The following is a 23296-nucleotide window of genomic DNA, read 5'->3' as shown; positions in this document are numbered from 1 at the left end:
TGGGAGGAGCCTCTGTCTTCAGGCTGGCCTCTGATGGTGCTGGGCCAGCCTTCTCTCTCCCCCAGAGGCCGAAAGATGACAGTTAGGGAGGGAGGAGCCTCTGTCTTCAGGCTGGCCTCTGATGGTGCTGGGCCAGCCTTCTCTCTCCCCCAGAGGCCGAAAGATGACAGTTGATTCTGTCTCTCCTGAAAGTCTACTCATTCCAAATAGTACATTATATAATATGGATCTGTACAGACCTATGGCCCTATAAAATTGGGCCTGATTTGAATTTTTGGAGAATAATTACCATTTGAGACTTGAAAATAGGTTTATCTGCAGATGTAAGCATTCCAGGATGAGATGCTACACATCGAGTATACCTAATCCACTAGCACTTTCTCTAATAGTCAATTAACTTACTCTCAGAAATGTTTGTACTTAGCAGATTTTTATAAGGACTCAACAGATCTTTTTTGCATTTAGATTTTTCATTGTGACCCCCGTAAACTTGACAAAGGGTCCATTCCGCACCAAACCGCATGGCTTCCCTGTGGAGGAAAAAAAACCCTGGCACACTGGTTATGTAAGCGCCACGTGACAATGTGTGGCACTGCCATTGTTATGTAGGCACTGCGTGGCATTTGCACGTTGCCATGTGGCACCTACATAACAATGGTGGTGCCTGTCATTGTACTAGGGTTAGGGACCGTGCAGTTGCTGCACAGTCCCTTATTTCTAGTACGGCACCAGCACTGCGCTTTAGTACCGTGTGTACCGCACCAAATTTCCCACTACTTTTACCCCGATCAAATCCCCCCATGTCAATTTAACCCTGCTGATGTTCACTTTTGTATCAATTTAAATGGAGCTGCCATTTTGATCATTCTCAGGTTGTTGTTTTTAAAATGTCAATCAAATTATGCACATCTATATCACACTGTTTGGGGGAAATCCCCCCCCCATCAGCCTCAGAGGATGGCAAGGGAAGCCCCTCTGAACAATCTTTGCTAAGAAACCCCATGAAAGGTTTGCCTTGGGGGGAGTCATACTATCTCATCCTCAGAGGATGGCGATTGCAAGCCCCTCTGAAGAACGCTTGCCAAGAAACCCTTGCAAAACCTCCTTGGAAGCCACACAAATGCAACAGTATGCAGAAACTGTCAAACTTAAAACAAACACCACACCATGTTCCTAAAATAACCCCATCCCCGACTTTGGTGATGTCTGGTCATCAGGCACTGGTGCAGATAAGGGGATTAATTCACCGACAGAAAAGAAAAACAGTTGCATGGTGGTTTAAAGGGACTGCTTGAGAGCACGGGAAATTTGAATCCATTGGATTTAAAGAGCTGATATATTCACCTACCAACCACAAGCACCTACCAACCACGAGTGGATCATGGGGGCAACATTTGTTGTTCTGCTTCAGACATTAAATTGTCCACCACCCTAGTCATTGGAAATCCTATAAAGCACCTCACATTTTCACGTAGTAAAATCTGAGATATTCAGGATGTTGGATTCTTTGTCCAGTACTAAACTGTGTGCATTTTATGTGCTGCTGTTGAATTGTGGAATAATTGATGTTCCTGGCAATTTAATTTTCTCCAGCTGTACAATAAGGAATTGAGCAATATGCATGTTTCTCGATTGTAATGAGCATTATCGAGGCACAACAGTGGAAACTTGACAAAGATGAATTCATGACGGCAAGGATATACAAATGTTATGAGCATTTCAGTGTATTCTAAATGTTGCAGTAGAAAGATGTCTTTTTGCTGATCCATCAAATGCAGTCTTTGACTATTAGTGTTTGTGAAAGACAGATGCTTCCATATGGAGACAGTCTAGATGAGAATATAGGGCTACAGCGAACAACAAGTCGTAACTAGAGTAGATCCTTAAAAATGAATGGTATTGTTAATGTATGAATTTAATCCATTTCTGAGATCTTTAGTTTTTTGTGGGTTTTTTCGGGCTATGTGGCCATCTTCTGGAAGAGTTTCTTCCTACTCTTCCAGAACATGGCCACATAGCCCAAAAAAACCCACAAAAAACTATGGATGCCAGCCATGGAACCAACCCTTCAACTTCACATTTCTGAGATCATTGCAGTGGCAAATGTATTAAAAGTGTAATAGTTTTAAGTTTACTGGAGTTGTTTTAATATTAGATTGGAGTAGGGGAACTCAAGGATGGGGTTGGGAACCCAAGGCCTTGGGGATGAAACCAGTGCTCCTGAGTTTCCCAGATGGCTTCAGCCATTGCCTCCTGTTACATAATGGTTTCCTAGCCTTTGTCAAACTCTAAAAAGTTCAAATCTTCTTTTTATGCTTAGTTACTGGCAGTAAGAGCTTTAAGCTAAAAGATGTTGGTATTTTTGGTCTAAGCCTTTGGTGTTGCAAACCACTGGAATGTGGCTCTGAGAAAATTTCAGCCTTCATGGTAAAAGAGATCTCCCACTCTTAAATTGGGATTTTCCTTTAAATTACACCTTTGCTTTTTAAAATAACCCCAGTGTGGTATTTTCAGTTTTTTGTGCTCAGAATTAAAGATATCTATGCACTTCTCTCAATCCAAACTTACAAATTAACTAAAGCCCTCCTCAAAAAGAGGTGCAAACTTGATAAGTTAAAAATTCCTATCCAGCTCAAAGATGTATCAAAATTAGTTGGGTGGATCAAAGGAGATAAGGATGGTACTTGTGAAATGTAGATACCTTTCATATTGATAACAAAAAATATTTTGCCAGAGGAGGTTTACAGAATCAGTTGTTACTTGGCAGAAAGAGCTGGTGCATGTTAATTTTATTTAGCAAATTTAATAATCAGCAGACAACTTGTATTATATTGTAATAGTTTATTTATATCCCACCTTTCTCCAAAACTGTGGCTCAAGCTGACTTATCAAATGTTTAAATTGCTGTTACACTAATTAAAGCCATATAAAACATATCAATTCAAAACAAAAGATAATGATAGGACAGCACACCAAGGAAAGGCACTTTTCTTATAAAATAGTTCCCAAAACCTGTTGGAACAAAACTTTCTTCATCTCCTCATGATGGGATAGCAAGGAGGGGGTAGTACATTTTCGTTAAGAATGGATTTCCAGAGCCTGGGAGTTAACCTCTTTCTCTTTGAAACTTTCTGATATATTAATATAAAGTCCCCAATAGGGCTAGCTCTTTCTGTAATAATAAATAACAGATAAGGATAGTTCTTACTCTCATCTGAATAGATCCAGGGAGCATAATTTTGGAATACTGATCTATCCTTCAGACTGGAACTGAAACATGTCCAAGCCATTTAATTCATGCTGATTAAATCACCCCTAATTGTCCTCTGTAGAATCCTTGAAGGATTCCAAATTACATAAATAATTATCTTAAAAGAAATTACATTGTGGTTATTCTACGTTGATTCATATATTCTGTTGCTTTTGCACGTAAAAGTTATGTATACATTTGTTTAAGTACACACTACTCTGTGCTGCAGCTGTAGGACAAAGCCTCATCAGAAAAACTGAACCATATTGTTATACACTAGATCACATATAAATACATGATGGACCTGTGCCAAACAGGTTTTTTTATTTTTGTGGCAGTATGTTGTTCTTGTGTCCTTAAAAGTAGACTCTGATTTATGGTAACTCTAAGGTGGACCTATCACAGGTTATTTTTTTTTTTGCAAGGATTTGTTCAAAGGGGGTTTGACTTTGTGCTCCTCAGGGGCTGAGAGAATGTGACTTGCCCAAGGTCACCCAATGGATTTCCATGGCTGAATGGGGATTCAAACTGTGGTCCCGAGAATCATAGTCCGGTACTCAAACCACTAGACTACATTGCCCATCTGGAATATTGTGTCCAGTTCTGGGTACTACAATTTAAAAACTATGTTGAGAAACTAGAGCTTGTCCAAAGGAGGGTGACTAAAATGGTGAAGGGTCTGAAAACCATGTCCTATGAGGAATGACTTAAGGAGCTGGGGATGTTTAGCCTGGTGAAGAGAAGGTTAAGAGGTGATATGATAGCCCTGTTTAAATATTTGAAAGGATGTCATATTGAGGAGGGAGCAAGCTTGTTTTCTGCTGCTCCAGAGACTAGGACCCGGAGCAATGGATGCAAGCTTATGGAAAAGCAATTCCACCTCAACATTAGGAGGAACTTCCTGACAGTAAGGGCTGTTTGACAGTGGAACACACTCCCTCAGAGTGTAGTGGAGTCTCCTTCCTTAGAGGTCTTTAAACAGAGGCTGGATGGCCATCTGTCACAGGGGATGCTTTGATTTAGATTTCCTGCATGGCATGGGGTTGGTCTCTTCCAACTCTATGATTCTGTGATTCTATGATTCTATGCTAGGCCCAGTTAAAGTAGACCTACTGAATCAATGGAAACATGGGCCTGTTACAGACTGCCAAGATAAAGCTGCTTCGAGTCTCTTTAGAGGTATGCTGTTTAAATGATGCATGCATCCTAAGAATCCGGAAGCTGCACCAAAGCTGCACTCCAGTGCTTAGGAATGGAGTGTGGCTTTGGTGCGACCTCCGGACTCTTAGGACCCATGCATCATTTAAATAGCATACCTCCAAAGAGACTCGAAGCAGCTTTATTTTGGCAGTCTGTAACAGGCCATGGTAAATCAACACTTCCTTAGGGTTCTCTCATTGCACAGATATTCCTATTCCATTCAACTCAAACTGACTATGTATTTCATTACAGCTAGGAAGTAAAGGGCAGCTAATTAAAATGGTGACCAGATCATCCCTTTCCTTATTTTACTGAACTTACTGGAAATGACATGGCTGCTGTAGTCTGAAACAATGGCCCCGTACAAACAGGCCAAAATAAAGCTGCTTCAGGCCACATTGGAGGTATGCTGTTTAAATGATGCATGCCTCCTAAGAGTCCAGAAGCTGTGCCAAAGCCACACTACAATCCTAAGGACTGGAGCGTGGCTTTGGCGTGGCTTCCGGATACTTAGGAGGCATGCTTGATTTAAACAGCATACCTTCAAAGTGACCCGAAGCAGCTTTATTTTGGCCTGTCTGTATGGGCCTGTTTCAGGTAGTACAATTGTTGGATTGCAATCTAGCCTAGGTAGATGGATGCCCATATTAGGACAAATGAAGATTTCATGCAAAAATGGGAATTAAAGATGAAACTGGTTTTAAAAAGGATGAGGTTGAGTTAAGCATTTGTTGTGGTCCATCCACTGGAGGAGTACGCTGGGGAAAAAAACACTTTTTTCATGGGGAAAAAGGGAAGGGGGCCTCTTTGATAATTCTTGCCAATGTGTCATTAGGCACACTCATGCACCATATGGATGGTCAAACACTTGTGGGATTCAGTGGGTGATTGCATGGCCAGTTGTGCAGGGTGTCAAATGGGCTGGCAACTGGGCAAGATGAGAAAGGAAATTGGTGGCTACTGGCAATATGTCTGTGCACATGTGTGATGTGTTTGGGATGGAAGAGAAAAAGTAATGGCGTGGTGCAGTTTGTATCCATGAATGCCCCATTTTGGCAGGTCTGTCCTTGCAGACAAAGAGGATGGTGCAGACTGTCCATTGATGTTCAGTCCATTGTGGTAGCTGGTGTAGTTGGTGGGTTCTCCCTGCATATCAGCAAACCTTGGTGGTAAGCCCATTTCCCCCTTACATTTGCTCTGGCCCAGACAGGGTGTTTAAAACATAACTAAAAACAATTGTCGGATGTTAAACAGCTAGAGAAATAGCTAGAGGAAATTTACATTTATCACACAAAGCCATTTTTTGTATCTTTAACTTCTGTGTTGTCTTCTTTGTCCCTATGTATAATCCTAAATATCAGGTAACTATCAGTTATAGTTCTCATCCCACCTTTGTATTAAACTACCAGGATTCCAGGTTCTTTACTTACTCCTTTATGTCTTATTAACAATATTTATATGTCATTTGATAGCTAGAGTTCTTTGGGTGCATTACTCCAAAAACAATAAAATGCAAAGCAAACCATTAAAATTCAAAAAACAATATAATATCAGGATGCAGATCATATCTTAATCAAAGCAGCAGGATTCTCAAGCAAACCAAGCAAAATCTAAAAGCATTAGAATTACAAATAATTAAGACTCTTTAAACCCTTTATACCTTTGCATGCCCTTTAAAAGCCTTTTTAAAACATTAGGTTAAATAATAAGGATTTTTAGAAGCCTGAGAGTTCACCTGATGCTGAAAATGGATGCCAGGAAAAGACCATCAGGGAAAGCATTGGTGATGCTTTTGTACTAATCCCTATTACACCATGTGTCACTTGGTTAAGAAACTCAGTTCATCACAGTCATTTTGATAAAAGATTACCAGAGCTAGAATCACAGTTGGCTTCTACGCCTAAACTGATAAAAGGCATTCTGACTGATAAGAGATCTCCTATGAAACTGTTGAATCAATGAGCACCCCTATATTGAAAGAATCTTGCCTTTTACAGGGTGCAAATTTCCTTCAGAACAAATAATGAAGTGGACAGATAGTATCACTATCTTGCTTGAATGGAGTCTATTTAAGCCCCCATACAGTTTATTATGTTCAGAAACATGTTCAGAACACCCAGTTGTATCTCCTGGATTTGATGAATAAAATAGAGCTGACTGTCATAAAAACAGTGCTGACATTTCAGCCCATATTTCAAGATGACATTACTCTGTGGTTTTCAGATAGCTGTTAAACAGCATGAAGAAAAGACTAGAACCTTATAGGACCATTACAGTGCCTCAGCAATGATTCCCCTGCATCAAATTGCAGGTTCAGTGGAAAATGTAGGGCTTGACCTTTACCAATAATGTGTACAGATCTTATTTCACTGGAAATGAAAAGGCTATAGTTGTATTGATTTGGTCCACAGCATATGTTCCAATCCATAGTCCTACTGATGATGGAAACCCATTCACTTGGACTGCCTGCTGGTGAGTGCTATATAGAAAGATGCAGGAGTTCACTTGGTTGGAAGCCACTGTGTGAATCCTCTGACATCTGGAAGTGAGGCAGAGCCCATTGGGTGTGACCTGATTGCCTCGACCTCCAGGGTCCTTTAAGGGGACTCTTCATACCAGATATGGGGCACATACAGGCCCTGATTCTCCTCACTAGGATCTGCCCTCTAATAGCAAAGCTTCCCAATGTTGTGACAATCAATATTTTCCAGATAATACCACCAGGAAAACATTAATTTATACACTTCCTCCCCAATGATGGAGGGTGGGTAAGGTCAATGACTGAAACTGACTCACTGTTCTCATGATGGGGAGGATATGTTTGCATAGGGGCTAGAGGTGGACTTCAGTGAATTTTCTACTTGCTCCTAAACCCTAATTCCAGTCAGGAAGGCTAAATCTGACTTGGTAACTTTCCTGTTCACTATAAGAGCCAATGTGGTGTAGTGGTTTGAATACTGGACTGCAACTCTGGAATTCAGAGTTGAATTTCCTACTTGGTTATGAAGCTCACTGGGGGACTTTGGGCAAGTCACATGCTCTCAGCCTCAGGAGAAAGCAATGACAAACCTTCTCTGAACAAATCTTGCCAAGAAAACCCTGTAATAGGTTTGCCTTAGGGTCGCCATAAATCAGAAATGACTTGACACAACAACAACAACAACAAAACAGCTGGAAAACTCTGAGGGTTTCTGGGGAACTGGTGCCTGGAACATAGCATCAGTTTTCACTTCACCTGCAGCTATGATCTATAAACTTGTATTCCCAGTAAATCAGGGAGTAGACTTCTCAAACTGACCATCCAGTTAAGAGTGGTCAAACTCAAACATCCTAATCATAATTAGGGATACTGAAAGCTGCTGAGAGATCCAAGAAACAACAGGGCCATATATCTGATGAATATATCTTTTGGTCTTTTCATGTTTAGAATTACCCATGATGAGATGGATTATGGAGCAATGACCATCCAGAAAGCCATTCAGTTCCTGTGTTCCTCAGATGAGAAATACCAGGCCATGGGTGCTTACTACCTCCAGCACACCTGCTTTCAAGATGAGTCTGCAAAACAAGAGGTAAAGTTGTTCCTCATCATGATCCTTCAGCTTTACGTGGTTTTGTGGACAGATACTTAAATATGTGGAATTATGTCAGAACTCATGTCTCCTGTAGCTTCAACAGAAAGAAGAGGGGGTCAGATTGGGAAGAGGAATCTTGTCCATTCGACATTAAGAGGTAATATAAGACTAGGGGTGCGGCCGTAAATATGTTGGCTGGACCAATAACTTGGAATTGCCACAAATTTCTCCTTGACTGTAATTCATTGATATCTGAATATCCACACTTATACCTCCTAGGAACATTAACCTCTTAGAAAATTCAAATATGGTTATTTTAATTAAGTCAAATATATTTTGTATACATTTGCAAGATTAGGTTTATGGTTATAATCATATAATAATAAATATGATTATATTTCTCAAAATATGTTTCAGTTACAGATTAAAGTATCTTTTCTGGACATAGAAATATGTTATCTGACAGTAAAACAGAACAGTCCTTGGTCTAGGTTGTAGTTTCTGTGTACTCCCCAAACTCTGATGCTATACAGAAAAAAACTGTTTTCAAATTAGTTTTTAAAAACATCAACAACAAAGAAACAATCAAGTAATAAATGAGCACGCTCATTATTATCCTTCAAGAGGTATGGTAATGATAGGATTTGCAAGATGGTAGGGCAGTAGTCTAGTGGCTTGAGCATTGGGCACAGATCAGTATTCAATTCTCGTTCAGGAATCCCACTGGGTGACCTTGGGCAAGTCACACTCTCAACCCAGAGAACCTCATGACAGATTCATCTTAGAGTTGTCATAAGTCAGAAATGGCTTGAAGACACACAACAACAATAAGAAAAATGCTAGGGAAGACAAGTTTGCCCTGATTGAACTCTTAACAGTTTATAGTGTCATGGAGTATAGAATTATTAACATACAGAGCTTACACTATGGCTGGGAGAAGACTACTCCATAAACCTAGAACATCCTAGCTGTTGTCTTTAAAATTTCAAACAAACATACAAAAAGAGTGAGCAAAAGTTCACAAATTACCAAATGGGGGGAAAAACCCACTAGAATTCTGTAATGATAATGTGCCATGCCTAAAACTGATTTAGTTTTTTTTTGGGGGGGGGAGGAGGAGGAATGAGAATTTTAAGCACAGAAAACTTGACAACAGCCTATCAAATCCTGGGATTTGTAGTTTGTTGTGGCACTAGAGCTTTCTGACACAGAAGGTTAAATATCATCTTCAAAAAGGGGAAAAAAGAGGATCCCAACAATTATCGTCCAGTTAGTCTGACATCAGTACTAGGAAAGATTCTGGAGCAGATAATTAAACAGAGAGTCTGTGAACATCTAGAAGGCAATGCCATCATCACAAAAAGTCAACATGGGTTTCAGAGAAACAAGTCATGCCAGAGAAACCTAATCTCTTTCTTTGATAAAATTACCAGCTTGGTAGATGAAGGGAATGCTGTGGATATAGTATATCTTGATTTCAGTAAGGCCTTTGACAAAGTTCCCCATGACATTCTTGCAAACAAGCTTGTAAAATGTGGGCTAGACAAAGGAACTGTTAAATGGATCTGTAATTGGTTGACCGGCCGAACCCAAAGGTTGCTCAACAATGGCTCCTTTTCATCCTGGAGAGAAGTGACCAGTGGGGTCCCACAGGGCTCTGTCCTGGGCCCAATGCTATTCAACATCTTTATCAATGACCTGGATGACAGAATTGGGAGCATACTTATCAAATTTGCAGATGATACCAAATTAGGGGGAATAGCTAATACCTCAGAGGACAGGATCAAGATTCAAAATGACCTGAATAGGCTAGAACGCTGGGCCAAAGCTAACAAAATGAAATTCAACACGGAGAAATGTAAGGTATTGCACTTAGGGAGGAAAAATAAAATGCACAGATATAGGATGGGGGACACCTGGCTGAATGAAACTACGTGTGAAAGGGATCTAGGAGTCCAAGTAGATCACAAGTTGAACATGAGTGAACAGTGTGATGCGGCAGCTAAAAAGGCCAATGCTATTTTAGGCTGCATCAATAGAAGTATAGTGTCTAGATCAAGAGAAGTAATAGGGCCACTGTATTCTGCTTTGGTCAGGCCCCACCTAGAATATTGTGTCCAGTTCTGGGCGCCACAATTCAGAAAAGACATTGAGAAACTGGAGCGTGTCCAAAGGAGGGCAACAAAAATGGTGAAGGGTCTGGAAACCATGCCCTATGAGGAACGACTTAGGGAGCTGGGGATGTTTAGCCTGGAGAAAAGAAGATTAAGAGGTGATATGATCGCCCTGTTTAAATATTTGAAGGGATGTCATATTGAAGAGGGAGCAAGCTTGTTTTCTGCTGCTCCAGAGAACAGGACCCGGAACAATGGATGCAAGCAACAGGAAAAGAGATTCCACCTGAACATTAGGAGGAACTTCCTGACAGTAAGGGCTGTTCGACAGTAGAATGCACTCCCTTGGAGGGTGATAGAGTCTCCTTCCTTGGAGGTCTTTAAACAGAGGCTGGATGGCCATCTGTCAGGGATGCTTTGATTTGGATTTCCTGAATGGCAGGGGGTTGGACTGGATGGCCCTAGTGGTCTCTTCCAACTCTATGATTCTATGATTCTATCTCACAAAACTAAAAATCTCAGTATTCTATAGCATTGAGACATGGCAGTTAAAGCGATGTCAAACTGCATTATTTCTGCAGTGAAGATGCAGCCTGTCTCCATGGGAATAAAATCTAAGGCTAAATCGCTAAAATTCATGATCACAGTTTCACATGCATAACCAAGAGTTATGCATCTATAACTGATATGTACTGAGGATCCCTGTGCATTCATAGCTGTGACAATAGTACAAAGAATATGTAAGGATCATAAAAAGTCCCCCAATCTTGCTTTAGAGGCATTAGTTTTTGCAAGCGACTGAGGTCTGTTCTCCTATTGATTGGGATGCAGCTAATTTTTCCAACACCTCCCATGACCAATTGAACTAATATTTCCACCCCACTTTGATGACCAATTTGGCAGAAGGAGAAATTGCAACAGGAATTCTCCTTCTGTTGCAGGGAGGTGGGTGGAAACGTCAATCTGCTGTGTCTAAACTGACAGGAGCCCTGTTGTTCCTAGCCGCTGATGCCCAATAAGGCAGAATGGGGTGGTCTGGCCAAAAGATACTTAGCTAAGTAGCTGGTCTAGAATCTTGGCCTAAAATTATTTGCTACTTTCGTTGAGAAGAAAATTAGTGAAGAATTACATCCCTAACTTTGATGTGGCCATGGGATGTCTTTTAAGATGATGGCTGTTATTTAGACTGTGTAAACTGTTTAAAAATTGAAAATAATTTACATTAAACAATTCATTTATATTCACAAAGTGTGAACAGACTAACCAGTTTGCCCATTAAGAACCCATTAAGAACCAATTAAGAGTAATTGGCAACATTTTACCTAATCTTTATATCCAAAACATAGCTGTGTCAGTCTGGAAAATCATTCTGTAAAGGGATCTTGTATCATCTTTGAGATTAACTGAAAGAATGAAGCCAGTAGCATGAGCTTTCATAGACATCAGCTTACTTCTTCACATCTGTGGGGTGAAGTGGAGAGTCCAGAGGCAGACCTATGTGAACCAGCTGTATGAGAGAATCCTAAAGAGTATTTTTGATTTAGTGCAGAGCTCATGAACCTTATGTGGGTCTAGACCACAGTTATTTGGGGGAGGTTTTAGGCCAGGGCAAAATTGGTACTCACAAACAAAGGAAATATTTTGAAGGCACAAAAAAGAAAAATATAAACAGTCATATGAAGACATAATGTCAGAATAATTTTAGCAAAACAAATAATTTAATTAGATAAGGGAAAGACAATTTTAAAGGGGGGAAATTGTATTATTTCAAGTATTGACTCCAGTGATTAGTGTGTCAAAGAAGAAAAGCACAGCCTTCTACTCCAGTATAGAACATTGGCTGTTTTTACTTGCCATCAACTTGGCTTTGACTTATGGTAACCCTATGAGTAAGAGACCTCCAGGAGCCCCATTTATCAACTGCCCTGCTCATGTCTTGCAGACTCAGGACTGTAGATTCTTGCTTGAACCAATCCACCTGTTGTGCATTCCTCCTCTTTTCCCACTGCCTGCCACTAAACTGAGTAATATGGTGATTTCCAGTGTGTCATACTGTCTGTAAATCCATACTTTCTGCATTGCTGGTAAAGAGGAAGAAATTGCACTGACTGAACAATGAAGAGTTCCTAATTTTAAAGCAGTTAATTATTATTTCAAAGTAAGGAAAGATATTGAGCCTCAAGTAATACTCCTGAAACTATAAATGCCACAATCTGCATGTGTTCCCTCTCAACTGCAGTGAATCATATTATATGGGAGACAGTTCTATAAATTTGTAGGACATCCTGTAGGAGTCTTATGATTTACTTTAATTTATAAAGCCTGATTCTTCTTGTTCATAGAAGAACCGAGGTTTAAAAACTGTTTTGGTCTTTGGGCTTTTTTGTTAGGTCTACCGCCTTGGTGGCATTTCCAAGCTCATTGAACTTCTCCGTAGCCCAGATGAAAATGTACAGCAGGCTTCAGCTGGAGCCCTCCGAAACTTAGTCTTCAGAAATCCAACAAACAAGTTAGAAACCCGACGGCAGAATGGAATTCGAGAGTGTGTGAGCCTTCTCAGGAGGACTGGAAACACAGAAATACAGAAGCAGCTGACAGGTACCTTTACACCTTGTAGAAGAATACTGAATCAACTGGGGGAACAAATGACTGAATGTAAATCAGTACATGAATGATATTTGGGGCATCTGAAGAAATAGCGTTTAAAGACAGGAGGCTAGTTATTAGAGCTGTCAACTGATTAAAGGATTTTGAATTGTGTAATCATATGCCTTTTAGAAGATCAGTCAGCTATATAAGCAAATATCAATGTGCTTTAAGATGTATTGAAGCAAGTGGATGATAACTTCAATTGATGAGTTGGTTTGTCTTGTAATTAAGAAAGGACACCACTTTATTATAAGGAAAAAGAATGCAAGCACAGCTCAATTAACAAAGTGTCTGATAAAAAAGCTCCTTTTTGCAGTCCTTTTATGTCTGCCTATGCCCACCTTTCCTAAATAGAAGCATTTAACAACATTGGCATCGGGAGGACGGTGAAAGAGGGCTAGAGTATCACAAGACTTCCAGTGGCAGTTTGCAGCTGCATGTCTGCAGTAAACAATGCAATAAAGCTCAAACTGGGAAATGGGATTCTGCTGCAGCTGTACCTGTGTGTGCTTAGCTACAACAGGCCAGTTAAATAGCAGCTGCCTTAAAAATCCTCTTCTTGTTATCCTTTTTTTTTTCCTTCTCTTTGTCCTTTTCCTTCTCCATCTCCTTTTTGTGATGTACAAACAAATATCCCTGTTCTTTCTCTGGTACCAAATTTTCTGTTTAAAATGTAATACCAAAAGCACATCTATTTTATTTACTGAGTGATACCATATCTTTTAAACACACTAGAATTAATTCAAAGACCGAGCAGTGTTAGGACCTTATCACACGCACTTTCCTCAGCATTCTGGGCACTGGCAGGGGGCGTGCTGGCTGATGGAGGACTGATTTTACTGCACACCTCACTGTCCTCAAGCTGGCCCCATTCTATCGCCCGGTGCCAGGCCGTTCCTATTCAGTGCTGAGGTCTGTCATTTGGCTCAGATGAAAAACTTCCCTCTGAGCCAAATGATGCAGCTCAGCAATGAATGGGAACGGCCTGGCGCCAGGCAATGGAATGGGGCCAGCTTGAGGACAGTGTAGTGCGCAGTAAAATCAGTCCTCTGTCAGCCGTGCGCCCCCTGCCAGTGCCCAGAACGCTGAGGAAAATGCATGCGATAAGGTTCCTAGTCTGGAAAACCAGCTTCTTTCTTTCAGATAGTCTCAAAGGTGCTACAAGACCCCTTTACAATGCAATTAAAATATGCAGTCTCAAGTTTAGAGTTTTCAGGCCTAATAAGGAATAGAGGCTATGAATATCAGCTTAACTTAAAGGTATGCAAGTTATTTTTAAAATTACATATTTAGGGAACTGCCTTTCATAATACACACCTTTATTGTTTCCTGTATCTTAATTTCCAACGAGACTGACAGGAGTCTGCAGCTATTTGCTTTTTCTATGTCCTTCCTAGGTTTGCTCTGGAACCTGTCATCCACTGATGAACTGAAAGAAGATTTGATACATGATGCTCTCCCTGTTCTGACTGATCATGTGATTATTCCTTTTTCTGGTTGGTCTGATGGCATTAGTAACAGATCAAGAGAAATTATTGACCCTGAAGTTTTCTTTAATGCCACTGGCTGTTTGAGGTAGGTCAGCAGATATTTGATTCTGAAAACATTCCCATGCAATTTAGCTTATCTTGTAGGTACCTTCACAAAGATGCTCTTACATTTTATTTATTTAAATGTTCATTGCTTGTCTTTTATATTTTATTTTAAGGTGGATTGTAAAAATAAAACAGGTAAAAGCTGGGAACACAAAAAACAGTCCATGAAAGTCTGTAAGAATTAGTGATCAGATTTAAAAATACCTTGAACATTGCAAATGTTTTGAAAGCCTGTGTGACTATAGACATTTTGCCTGGCATCAAATGACAGCATGGTTGGAGCTAGCTAGACCACTCTAGAGATGGGATTCCAGAGCTGCAGCTAGATATTCTCAAACTTATAAAAAGTTGAAGAAATATTCAGCAAAAACGATACTTGCAAACATTTAAAGTTAATTGCAAAGGCAAGAATGTTGTTATCATAAGCATTTTTGCAAGCTTCAAAAATGAAGTTCACGTATGAAAAATGAATGTTGCACCCATGTACTAAATATGAGGCAAGATGTTCAACACTAAGCTTTATTATTGTTTTAGAGAGACGATCAGTAGCATAACCTGGACTCCTAAGTAGACTATCTATGGGTAAAAGAAGGAGCCATCTAGTAAACTGGAGCTTGGCAGGATTTATGTGTCAGCTGCTGAACTACAAATGCATCCATGTTGGGAGATAATGCTTTACTATCTAAAGACACAGTCAGAGGCTATGAAATAGGGAGCAGTATTCCTTTCAAATCAGTGATGCGTGAATCTGTAGAATTCATTAAATTCAACATTTCCCCAGCCACTATTCTCAAAATTGCTCTAGAATCTTCGTTTTCCTATTTGGCTTTTTAAGAAAAATCATACTGACAGATGACTTTTCATTCTGTGTGAGTATATTTTGCAGGATTTTTCTATGATATACTCTATGTTCTTTCTGTATAGACAGACTTTACCCTCAGAGTCTTATAAAGGTCCATAGATAGATATATCTAGCTAAATTCAGAAAAATAATCACTTTTCTAATTTGCTGGTCTGTTTATTCCTCTTTCTGATCTATAAAATGGCTTATAGGAACCTGAGTTCTGCAGATGTTGGACGCCAAACCATGAGAAACTACCCTGGACTGATTGACTCTGTAATGACTTATTCCCAGAACTGTGTGGCTGCCAATCGGCCAGATGATAAGGTACCAGGCAGTTGCAGAATGATACAATATTGGCTGATGTTGCCAGAATAGTAAATTTGCTTTTATTTTATTTTTTTAATAGCAATAGGTTGTATTCAATTCAAATGTTGATATATGAATTTACTTACAGTAACTAGCTTTTCCTGTTCCATTCTCCTTGCCGCAGCCCTCTGCACTCAATAAAAACACATTCCAAAGGGCTGGAACATACTATCAATTATTATGTGTTGTTCATATGGGGCTCCTTTGTGATGGGAAAAATCAACCAAAATTGGTGGATGGATTTTATCCTTAGGAAAATGTCTCCACCATTGCATTTTTAAAGATTTCACCATTTCTACTACAACCCTATATGATAAAAGTATAAATGTCTGGTACATTTCTTAGACCTTTCAGAGATGGTTTTTTTTTGGGGGGGGGGGGTATGCAGGATGCAGAGAAGAGGAAGAACTGCCTTTCACACATACAATCACTGGATACAATCCAGTGCCTCAATAGTTCCAACAGTTGCTGAAGTTTTACATAGCTATGGGTCACAAATGTCCTTAAACACAATTTACAAATGGGCAACACAGCTATTAAGGCTAACTAAAAGGTCACAGGATAATAAGCAAGTTTTCAAGTTTTGCAGAACTCTTCTTCAGGCTGGATCAAGCACTTTATTGACAAAGTAGACATATATTAGACATACTATAACCTAGCTTCATTTTTATTAATTTGATACAGTATGTTGTAGAGATGCTGATGTTATTCCTCAGAATCAGAACTGATTTCCCTGAGAAGCATCAAGTTCAAGGGGAGTAAAAATGTAGACTTCAAAGGAAGGAGGGAATATCCATTAGAATTACTGTAACTTCCATGACTATTAACATCTTCCATTGCGACATTTAGAATCAAGGCGTAGTGCTAAACCGTATTAGTATTAAGCTTAGTGCTAAATATATACACTTATATACTTTATGCATCTGAAAACATGTAGTCTCAGAACTGGAATAGTTTCTTTGGATGGAGTGGGGTGCTTTAGTCTTCTTGCTACTTACCTCCCATCCATCTGGTACTGTGCTGGTGAAACGTCAGGAAGAAAATCTTCTAGAACATGGCCACATAGCCTGAAAAACCCACAAAAAACCAACTGGTACTGTCTTTTCACATGGAAGTTACATGAAGGTTTCACAGAAAATCTTTTATGACGAATTCCAACTATTTGAGACATCTCTGAGAATAACAATACTAAAGGACTTCTTGCCATTTCTCCCTCTCGAACACCAGCATTCATCTGCCCCATGGAGTGCATCTATACATGTATTGCTGAAAAATGATTGTTGCCTTTTATTATTCTAGTCTGTGGAAAACTGTATCTGTATCCTGCACAATCTGTCTTACCGCCTGGATGCTGAGGTGCCTAATAAATACACACAGCTTAACCACATGGCCAGGAGCACTTACACAGACAAAAGCCTGACAGGCTGCTTCAATAACAGAGGAGGAAAAATGGAGGTAAGATCCAATACACAGAAATACTTTATTCATAGATTGCAGGATATTGTATTCGAGAGTAGGCTTCCTTCCCAAATTCTTTCTACTTTATCAAGTCTAATAATTAAAGGTGTGTGTGTGTGTGTGTGTGTGTGTGTGTGTGTGTGTGTGTGTGTTCACATTGCCTGTCAATGTAAGGTAACCCCATGAATTTCATAGGGTTATCTTAGGCAAGAAATAGTCAGAGGTGGTTTTGCCAGTTCCTTCCTCTGTAATATAGCCTACAACACCTGGTATTCATTGGCAGTCTTCCATCCAAATGCAAACCAGGACTGACCCTGCATAGCTTTGAAGATCAGACAGGATCTGGTGCCCTTAGGGTATTTAGCCCAGCATAATAATTAAAACTGTAGTAATATCTAGGTATTCATAGCTGGGCAATATGTATAAATAAAAAAAGGTTCCCAAGATATGCAAAAAGTGCCAGTACATATCTCAAGCTACTGGAATATATATATTGCCATGTGTATGTCTTTGCACTTCTCATGTTCACACCATTGGGGCACAAGCATATATGCTGTTTTCAGATCATGTTTAATCAACAAATGGGGCTGGGGTTATAATATTTTCCCTTTTATTTATGCTTAGTATGATGAATATGATCTACCTCTACCTGAAGAAGACTATAAACCCAGAGGGTCCAGCTGGTTGTACCACTCAGATGCCATTCGCACATATTTGTCTCTAATGGATCAGAGCAAGAAAGATGCCACCTTGGAGGCTTGTGCTGGAGCACTGCAAAATCTGACTGCAAGCAGAGGACTGGTAAGCACAATGATTTTCTTTTGACCTTGGATTATATGTCAGGGAAAAACAAATTGCTTTTTTCCCCTCAGAGACAAAAAGGAGAAAATGTATAGCTAACAGCTAGAATGTAATACAAACTGAAGGAAATTCTGAAAGACGTGTTCACCTTGATATCTGTTCAGCCAACATGGCAATGGAAATTCAAACATTTACTAATTTTGACTCAGTTGTATTACAAAAACAATATTGTAGAAAAAATATTACAAAAATAAAATATCAGCCAAATATTCCATTGGCAAACCACAGATTTCCATTATGTGTTTTTAAAAGAAAGTTAATTTTATTTCCTTGAGTATATGCATAGTATGTATACACGTAAAAAATGATAACATGCCCAATATAGATCATTTGATTTCTTAATTCATAAGGAAATGCTGAATGTTCTGTGCTTTGTCCTTATTCAAGATGTAATATATTTTCACTGTTTTATTGTTTTTGTAAGAAAGATGACAAAAACTTCAGAAATTGTAATAAGTACCACATTGTTTTGCTCTCTAGATGTCAAATGCAATGAGCCAGCTAATTGCTTTAAAGGAAAAAGGGTTGCCTCGCATAGCACGGCTCCTCCAATCCACCAATTCCGATGTTGTCCGATCTGGAACATCCTTGCTAAGCAATATGTCTCGACACCCCGTCCTCCACAAAACTATGGGTATGCAATCTTTAGTGTTACATAGCTTTAACTTGTTTCTCTTGTTTCTCTTCTTTCTTCACACATACACATTTCTTTCCATAATAATTTTAAAAGTGCAACTGTGGTTTTTGCAAACTTCTAGAATATTGTTTAGTTGTCAGTCTTATTGGCCCTTTTCCTCCTTACTATTTCTTTTAAGCACGTATCTGTTCAAAATCAGCTCTGCAGTCCAGTGCTATGAAGTGCAAATGAAAATAACTGAAGCATTGGTTACTCATGTATGGATCATGCTATCTGACTCACATAAAATGTTGTTGCCTGCTCTCTGGGGGGGGGGGGGGGTTTCAGACACAAAGTATGTCTCACAATTCGTCTGGGCTTGATTTTTCCTTGGAAAATCTATATGTATTTTATCACTTTTTCTGAGGCATTTTCAACATGATCACCTTGCTGTGCAACAAAAGTGGGCTCTGTTTTACAACTCTGAGGATGACTAATATTTGCCATAGGAGTTGATTCTAGACTTCATTTAGTTTTAGTCACAACGTTTCATTTCTGTTTCCCGTTTTAGCTCACCAGGTGCTCCCAGATGTGACTCGTCTTCTAGCCCTTCTGTCTCCTGGTTCCAGCAACTATGGAGACACTATGACATCTGCTTGCTACACCCTGAGGAACCTAATGATAGCCAACCCCCAGATGGCCAAGCCCTACTTGACAGGCAGCTTGATAAATAATGTAGTGGGGCTGTGCCGAAATGGGTGAGTAATGGTGAAAAAGAATGAACACGAGAGAGGCTTGATGCCTGTTCTTGGAGCATACCCAGCCCTGTTTATATAATGTATACATATTCTTGGCAGTGCCCTTTCATATTCAAAGTATGTTGCAGATCATTAATACCTCATAATAAGCATGTTTCAATCTGTGAACACAGTGAGTGCACAATTTTGAAGTAGTGTCCCTAAACTTTGGAAATTTATGAATAACATGAAGACTTTTCATGGGAAACCAATGGTGACTGCAGTTTTGTTTTGTTTTGTTTTTTGAGTATTTTACAATAACAATGAGTCCCAAACTCTGGCTTTCTAGGTGTTTTGGACTTCAACCCCTAGATTCCTAGACCATTGGTCAAGAGGCTTCTGGGAACTGAAATCCAAAACGCTTACAGGACCAGAGTTTGGGAATCACTGCAGCAGGCTATAGGAAAATCTTATTAACTACTTTATATACTCATGTATATGTCTAGAAATTTTAGTCAAAAAAGTGACCCCGAAAATGCACTGCATCAGCACCCTTTCATAATACCAGATTTAGGCATATGCACAGTGGATGGAGAAAGGAGACTGCAGTTCCTCCCCCAGTAGCTCTTCTGATGTTAGGGAAATGTTACATAGGAAGCTTGGAAGATATTGCTAAAAAGACTATGATGGAGGTTGAAGGAGGTGATCCTCCAGTCTTTAGTAGAATTACATTTCTTGAACAGAGCTCCACTTGCAGAAAGAGCCTCCATGCTTTCCCATAACCTATTTCCTAATTTGTAGCATGGGGGGGGTACATTGTTTTCCACAGCCTGAATCTGGATCCAGCTCTTTGAAAGGGAGGGATTTGCCACCAAACACTTAATTTTGTTTGGATGTTTCTGACTCCTGAAGAAGTGAAATGGACAGCTGTGGCTGCTGGTGGCACCAATAACAGTGGGAGTGATTATGCTCTGGATTTTAGCCAGACCTTTGAAAGAGGTCTTTTAAAGTTCAGTTTAAAACCTGGAGCAGAAGTACTACCCCAGTGACATGGAAGCCACCATGCTTCATGGTGACAAAGATAATTGATAACCCTGGGAGTGTTCTAGAGCCACTGAACCTGTAGTAAAACATCTCAAGTATAAAATTGTATCAGTCATCATGCTTCATACCAAAACATTATTTTTAGCCTTCTGCTCCACCTGCTTGACTCTACCAGCTCTTGAATGTTAATGTTAAGTGAAGAATGAGGAAAGAGAAGGAAGAGAGTTGGACATATCAGAACCACTTGTTTGAACCATACAAAATAATCAGAAATCAGAAATTGAAATGGGTAGTGTTAAAAAGAACAGGTCATTCAAGCTCCATTTTGAAGAACTTAATGAAATCTTACCATTTGTATGGTGTAAAATGTTAATGCTCTCTGTTCTTTTTTACTGAAATTTATTGTTTCCAGAACCTATCCCAAAGCAGCTGAAGCTGCCCGCTTGCTACTGTCTGACCTGTGGTCAAACAGAGAACTTCAGTCTATACTAAAACAGGTAAGAGAACTATGTGTTAGCTTTTCCTTGTTTCTAATAAAATAATATAGCTGTTGGACAACAGCAAACACTTTTTTTTAAAGGTACTAATAAACATCTGATGTATGAAAATGACAATGATATAGAAAAGAGGGAGTGATTGTTAGACCATGCAAAGAAAATGATGTTGCGGGTTTCTTTTTCCTTATAGAATTTTAATACCTTCTTGGAATTACCAGTATTCATGTTTATGTCTAATGTATTGCATTAGACACTGATGTAATATAATACATTGCATGATTTGTATATTCAATGAGTTGTAGCATCTATTAGTGCAGAAGTGTGTTTAGTGCAATACCTTTTCTAGAGCCATGTATGCTAAGCTTTTAATTGCAGAGGGAGTAGAAAGGGGTGTTTCAGATGATAAGGAACTCAGGAGACCTGGGACCAGCCAATATGGCAATAAAGATATTTAAGAATGCTGCATTCCCTGAACTCCATGGAGAAAAATAAAATACAATGCTAGCAAACAAATGAAAACAATAATTTAAAAGCTCTGTGAATTCAAAAGAGTCACAAAGAGTTTGTGCGTTTAGATAGGAGGTGTACAGTGGAGCAACTAGAATAATTTTGGTTTAAACTATGAATGTACCAAATTGCATAGTTGTTCAATTGATTCTCATATCTCTCCTTTTCCCCAGTACTGGGACTCAAGGCAGCTTACAAAAATATAGATTAAAATACATGCAAAAACATCAGTAAAAGTATATAAATAAACATATGAAGGTTATTTTAATATTCAGTTAAACCATCTATAAAAATTAAAGCATGCATCTGGGGCTCAAATCTATGAAAGCTCATGCTACCACTTCTTTCTTTCAGTTAGTTAGTTTCAAAGGTGCTACAAAATCAGGTTGCAAAAAGCCCTGGTGCCACATGGTTAAATGGCTGTACTGCAGCCATTCACAGCCACAAGGTTGTGAGTTCGATCCCAAGGTTCCAGGTTGACTCAGCCTGGCATCCTTCCTTAGGTTGCTAAAATGAGTACTCAGCTTGTTGGAAGCAATTAGTTTATACATTGTAAACTGCTTAGACAGTGCTTAGGGGCACTGATGAACAGTATAGAAATATACTTGCTATTGCTATTGTGTTGCATATAAAATGTAAACAGCAAAAAACAGCACACTATTTGAAACTCATTTCTGTCAATTCCTAAAAACAAGTTGGAACAGAAACATTCTATTCCAGAAAGCATAGCAAGGAGGGAGCCATCTTAGCCTTCCCAGAGAAGGTGTTCCAAAGCCTGGGAGCAGCCACCAGCTTAACTCTGTGTAAATGTGTGTGTGTGTGTGCGTGCATGCATGCGTGTGTGCATGTGCATGCACATATGAAGAAAGAGGGGGAAATATATGTAGTTTATGAGTCCATCCAGTTATTTTATTTCCTGGGAAACAGTTGACTCCCCTTAATGCTATTAATTTTTTACTTGATCCCTCCTTATCTGCCTCCTGTTGCTGGTACCTTCCACAGCAAGGTTATGACAAGAATATGATGGGATCCTTAACAGGAAGCACATTCAGGAACTTGTCTTCCAGATTCTAAGGAAGCATCTTCATTGCATATTTGGATTACAGGTAAATAACTGATTCAGAATTAAAAACCTGGTGGGAAAAACTCAATCACAGTTATATTTGCTTCATACCATAGTTCAGAGTGGCCAACTATGGCCTTCCAGATAGAGATGAATTCCAGATTCTGTCAACCCTAGCCAGTGTAGCCAATGAGGGAGGATTGTAGAGTTGCAGTCCAGTAACCTCTAGAGAGTCATGGTTGTTATCTCTGCCTTAGTTGTGTCTAGATTAGACTACTGTAATGGGCTGAATGTGAATCTGCTTTTAAAAAGTGTCTGTAAACTAATTTAAAATGAAGCTGCTAGGGTCTTAACTACGGTTCATAGATCAAGAATGCTATTTTGGGACAAATGTATCGGCTGCTAGTTAATTTCCAGTTCTAATTTGAAATGCTCTCTCTTTTTTATCTCAAAAGTCCTAAATAATCTAGGCTCAGGGTTCTTTGTTCCCTCACTCAGAGGCTTTACATCATGCATGCCAACAGTTAAAGTTAGGTGATTTACAATGGTAGACATGGCCTTCTCAGCATTGACATACACTCTGGAAGTTTCTCTTTTGGGAAATTCATTTACCCAAGCAATGAAGTAGACATAAGGACTCCATCTGCAAACAAGAGCTACATGTTTAGCCACAAGAAAAAGCTCTCACCAGTTTTTCATGACACACATTTTGGACTAATTATCAGAAGCAGCTCTGTTCAGTCCTAAAACAACTATATCGGTAATGAATGCAGTTATCTAACTTTTCTAGCTAAAGAATATTGATAAAGGACAACATCCTGTTGGCTGGTTCACTTAGACCAGTGGAAGAGGATTTGGAGGCACTGCAGCAGCAGTATAAAGGGGCCATAGGACCTATGAAGACAGGGTGGGTGACAGTG

At 39.4% G+C, this 23296-nt stretch overlaps 1 protein-coding gene across 1 annotated transcript in view; it reads left to right on the top strand.

The window, feature by feature from the left end:
- PKP1 (plakophilin 1) overlaps positions 1-22397 on the top strand; it is a 60365-nt gene extending 37968 nt beyond the window's left edge. Inside the window, exons 4-13 of the mRNA XM_042465077.1 lie at positions 7878-8022; positions 12530-12737; positions 14186-14363; positions 15437-15551; positions 16893-17048; positions 17676-17852; positions 18393-18546; positions 19100-19286; positions 20722-20806; positions 22316-22397. Coding sequence (XP_042321011.1) covers positions 7878-8022; positions 12530-12737; positions 14186-14363; positions 15437-15551; positions 16893-17048; positions 17676-17852; positions 18393-18546; positions 19100-19286; positions 20722-20806; positions 22316-22387 — 1477 coding nt within the window. The 3' untranslated portion in view covers positions 22388-22397. The remainder of the gene's footprint in view (positions 1-7877; positions 8023-12529; positions 12738-14185; positions 14364-15436; positions 15552-16892; positions 17049-17675; positions 17853-18392; positions 18547-19099; positions 19287-20721; positions 20807-22315) is intronic.
- Positions 22398-23296: the final 899 nt, after the last annotated feature.

The sequence above is a fragment of the Sceloporus undulatus genome, chromosome 4, assembly GCF_019175285.1.
Source record: "Sceloporus undulatus isolate JIND9_A2432 ecotype Alabama chromosome 4, SceUnd_v1.1, whole genome shotgun sequence".
Classification (NCBI taxonomy): Eukaryota; Metazoa; Chordata; class Lepidosauria; order Squamata; family Phrynosomatidae; genus Sceloporus; species Sceloporus undulatus.
This window is presented reverse-complemented; position numbering and strand designations above follow the sequence as displayed.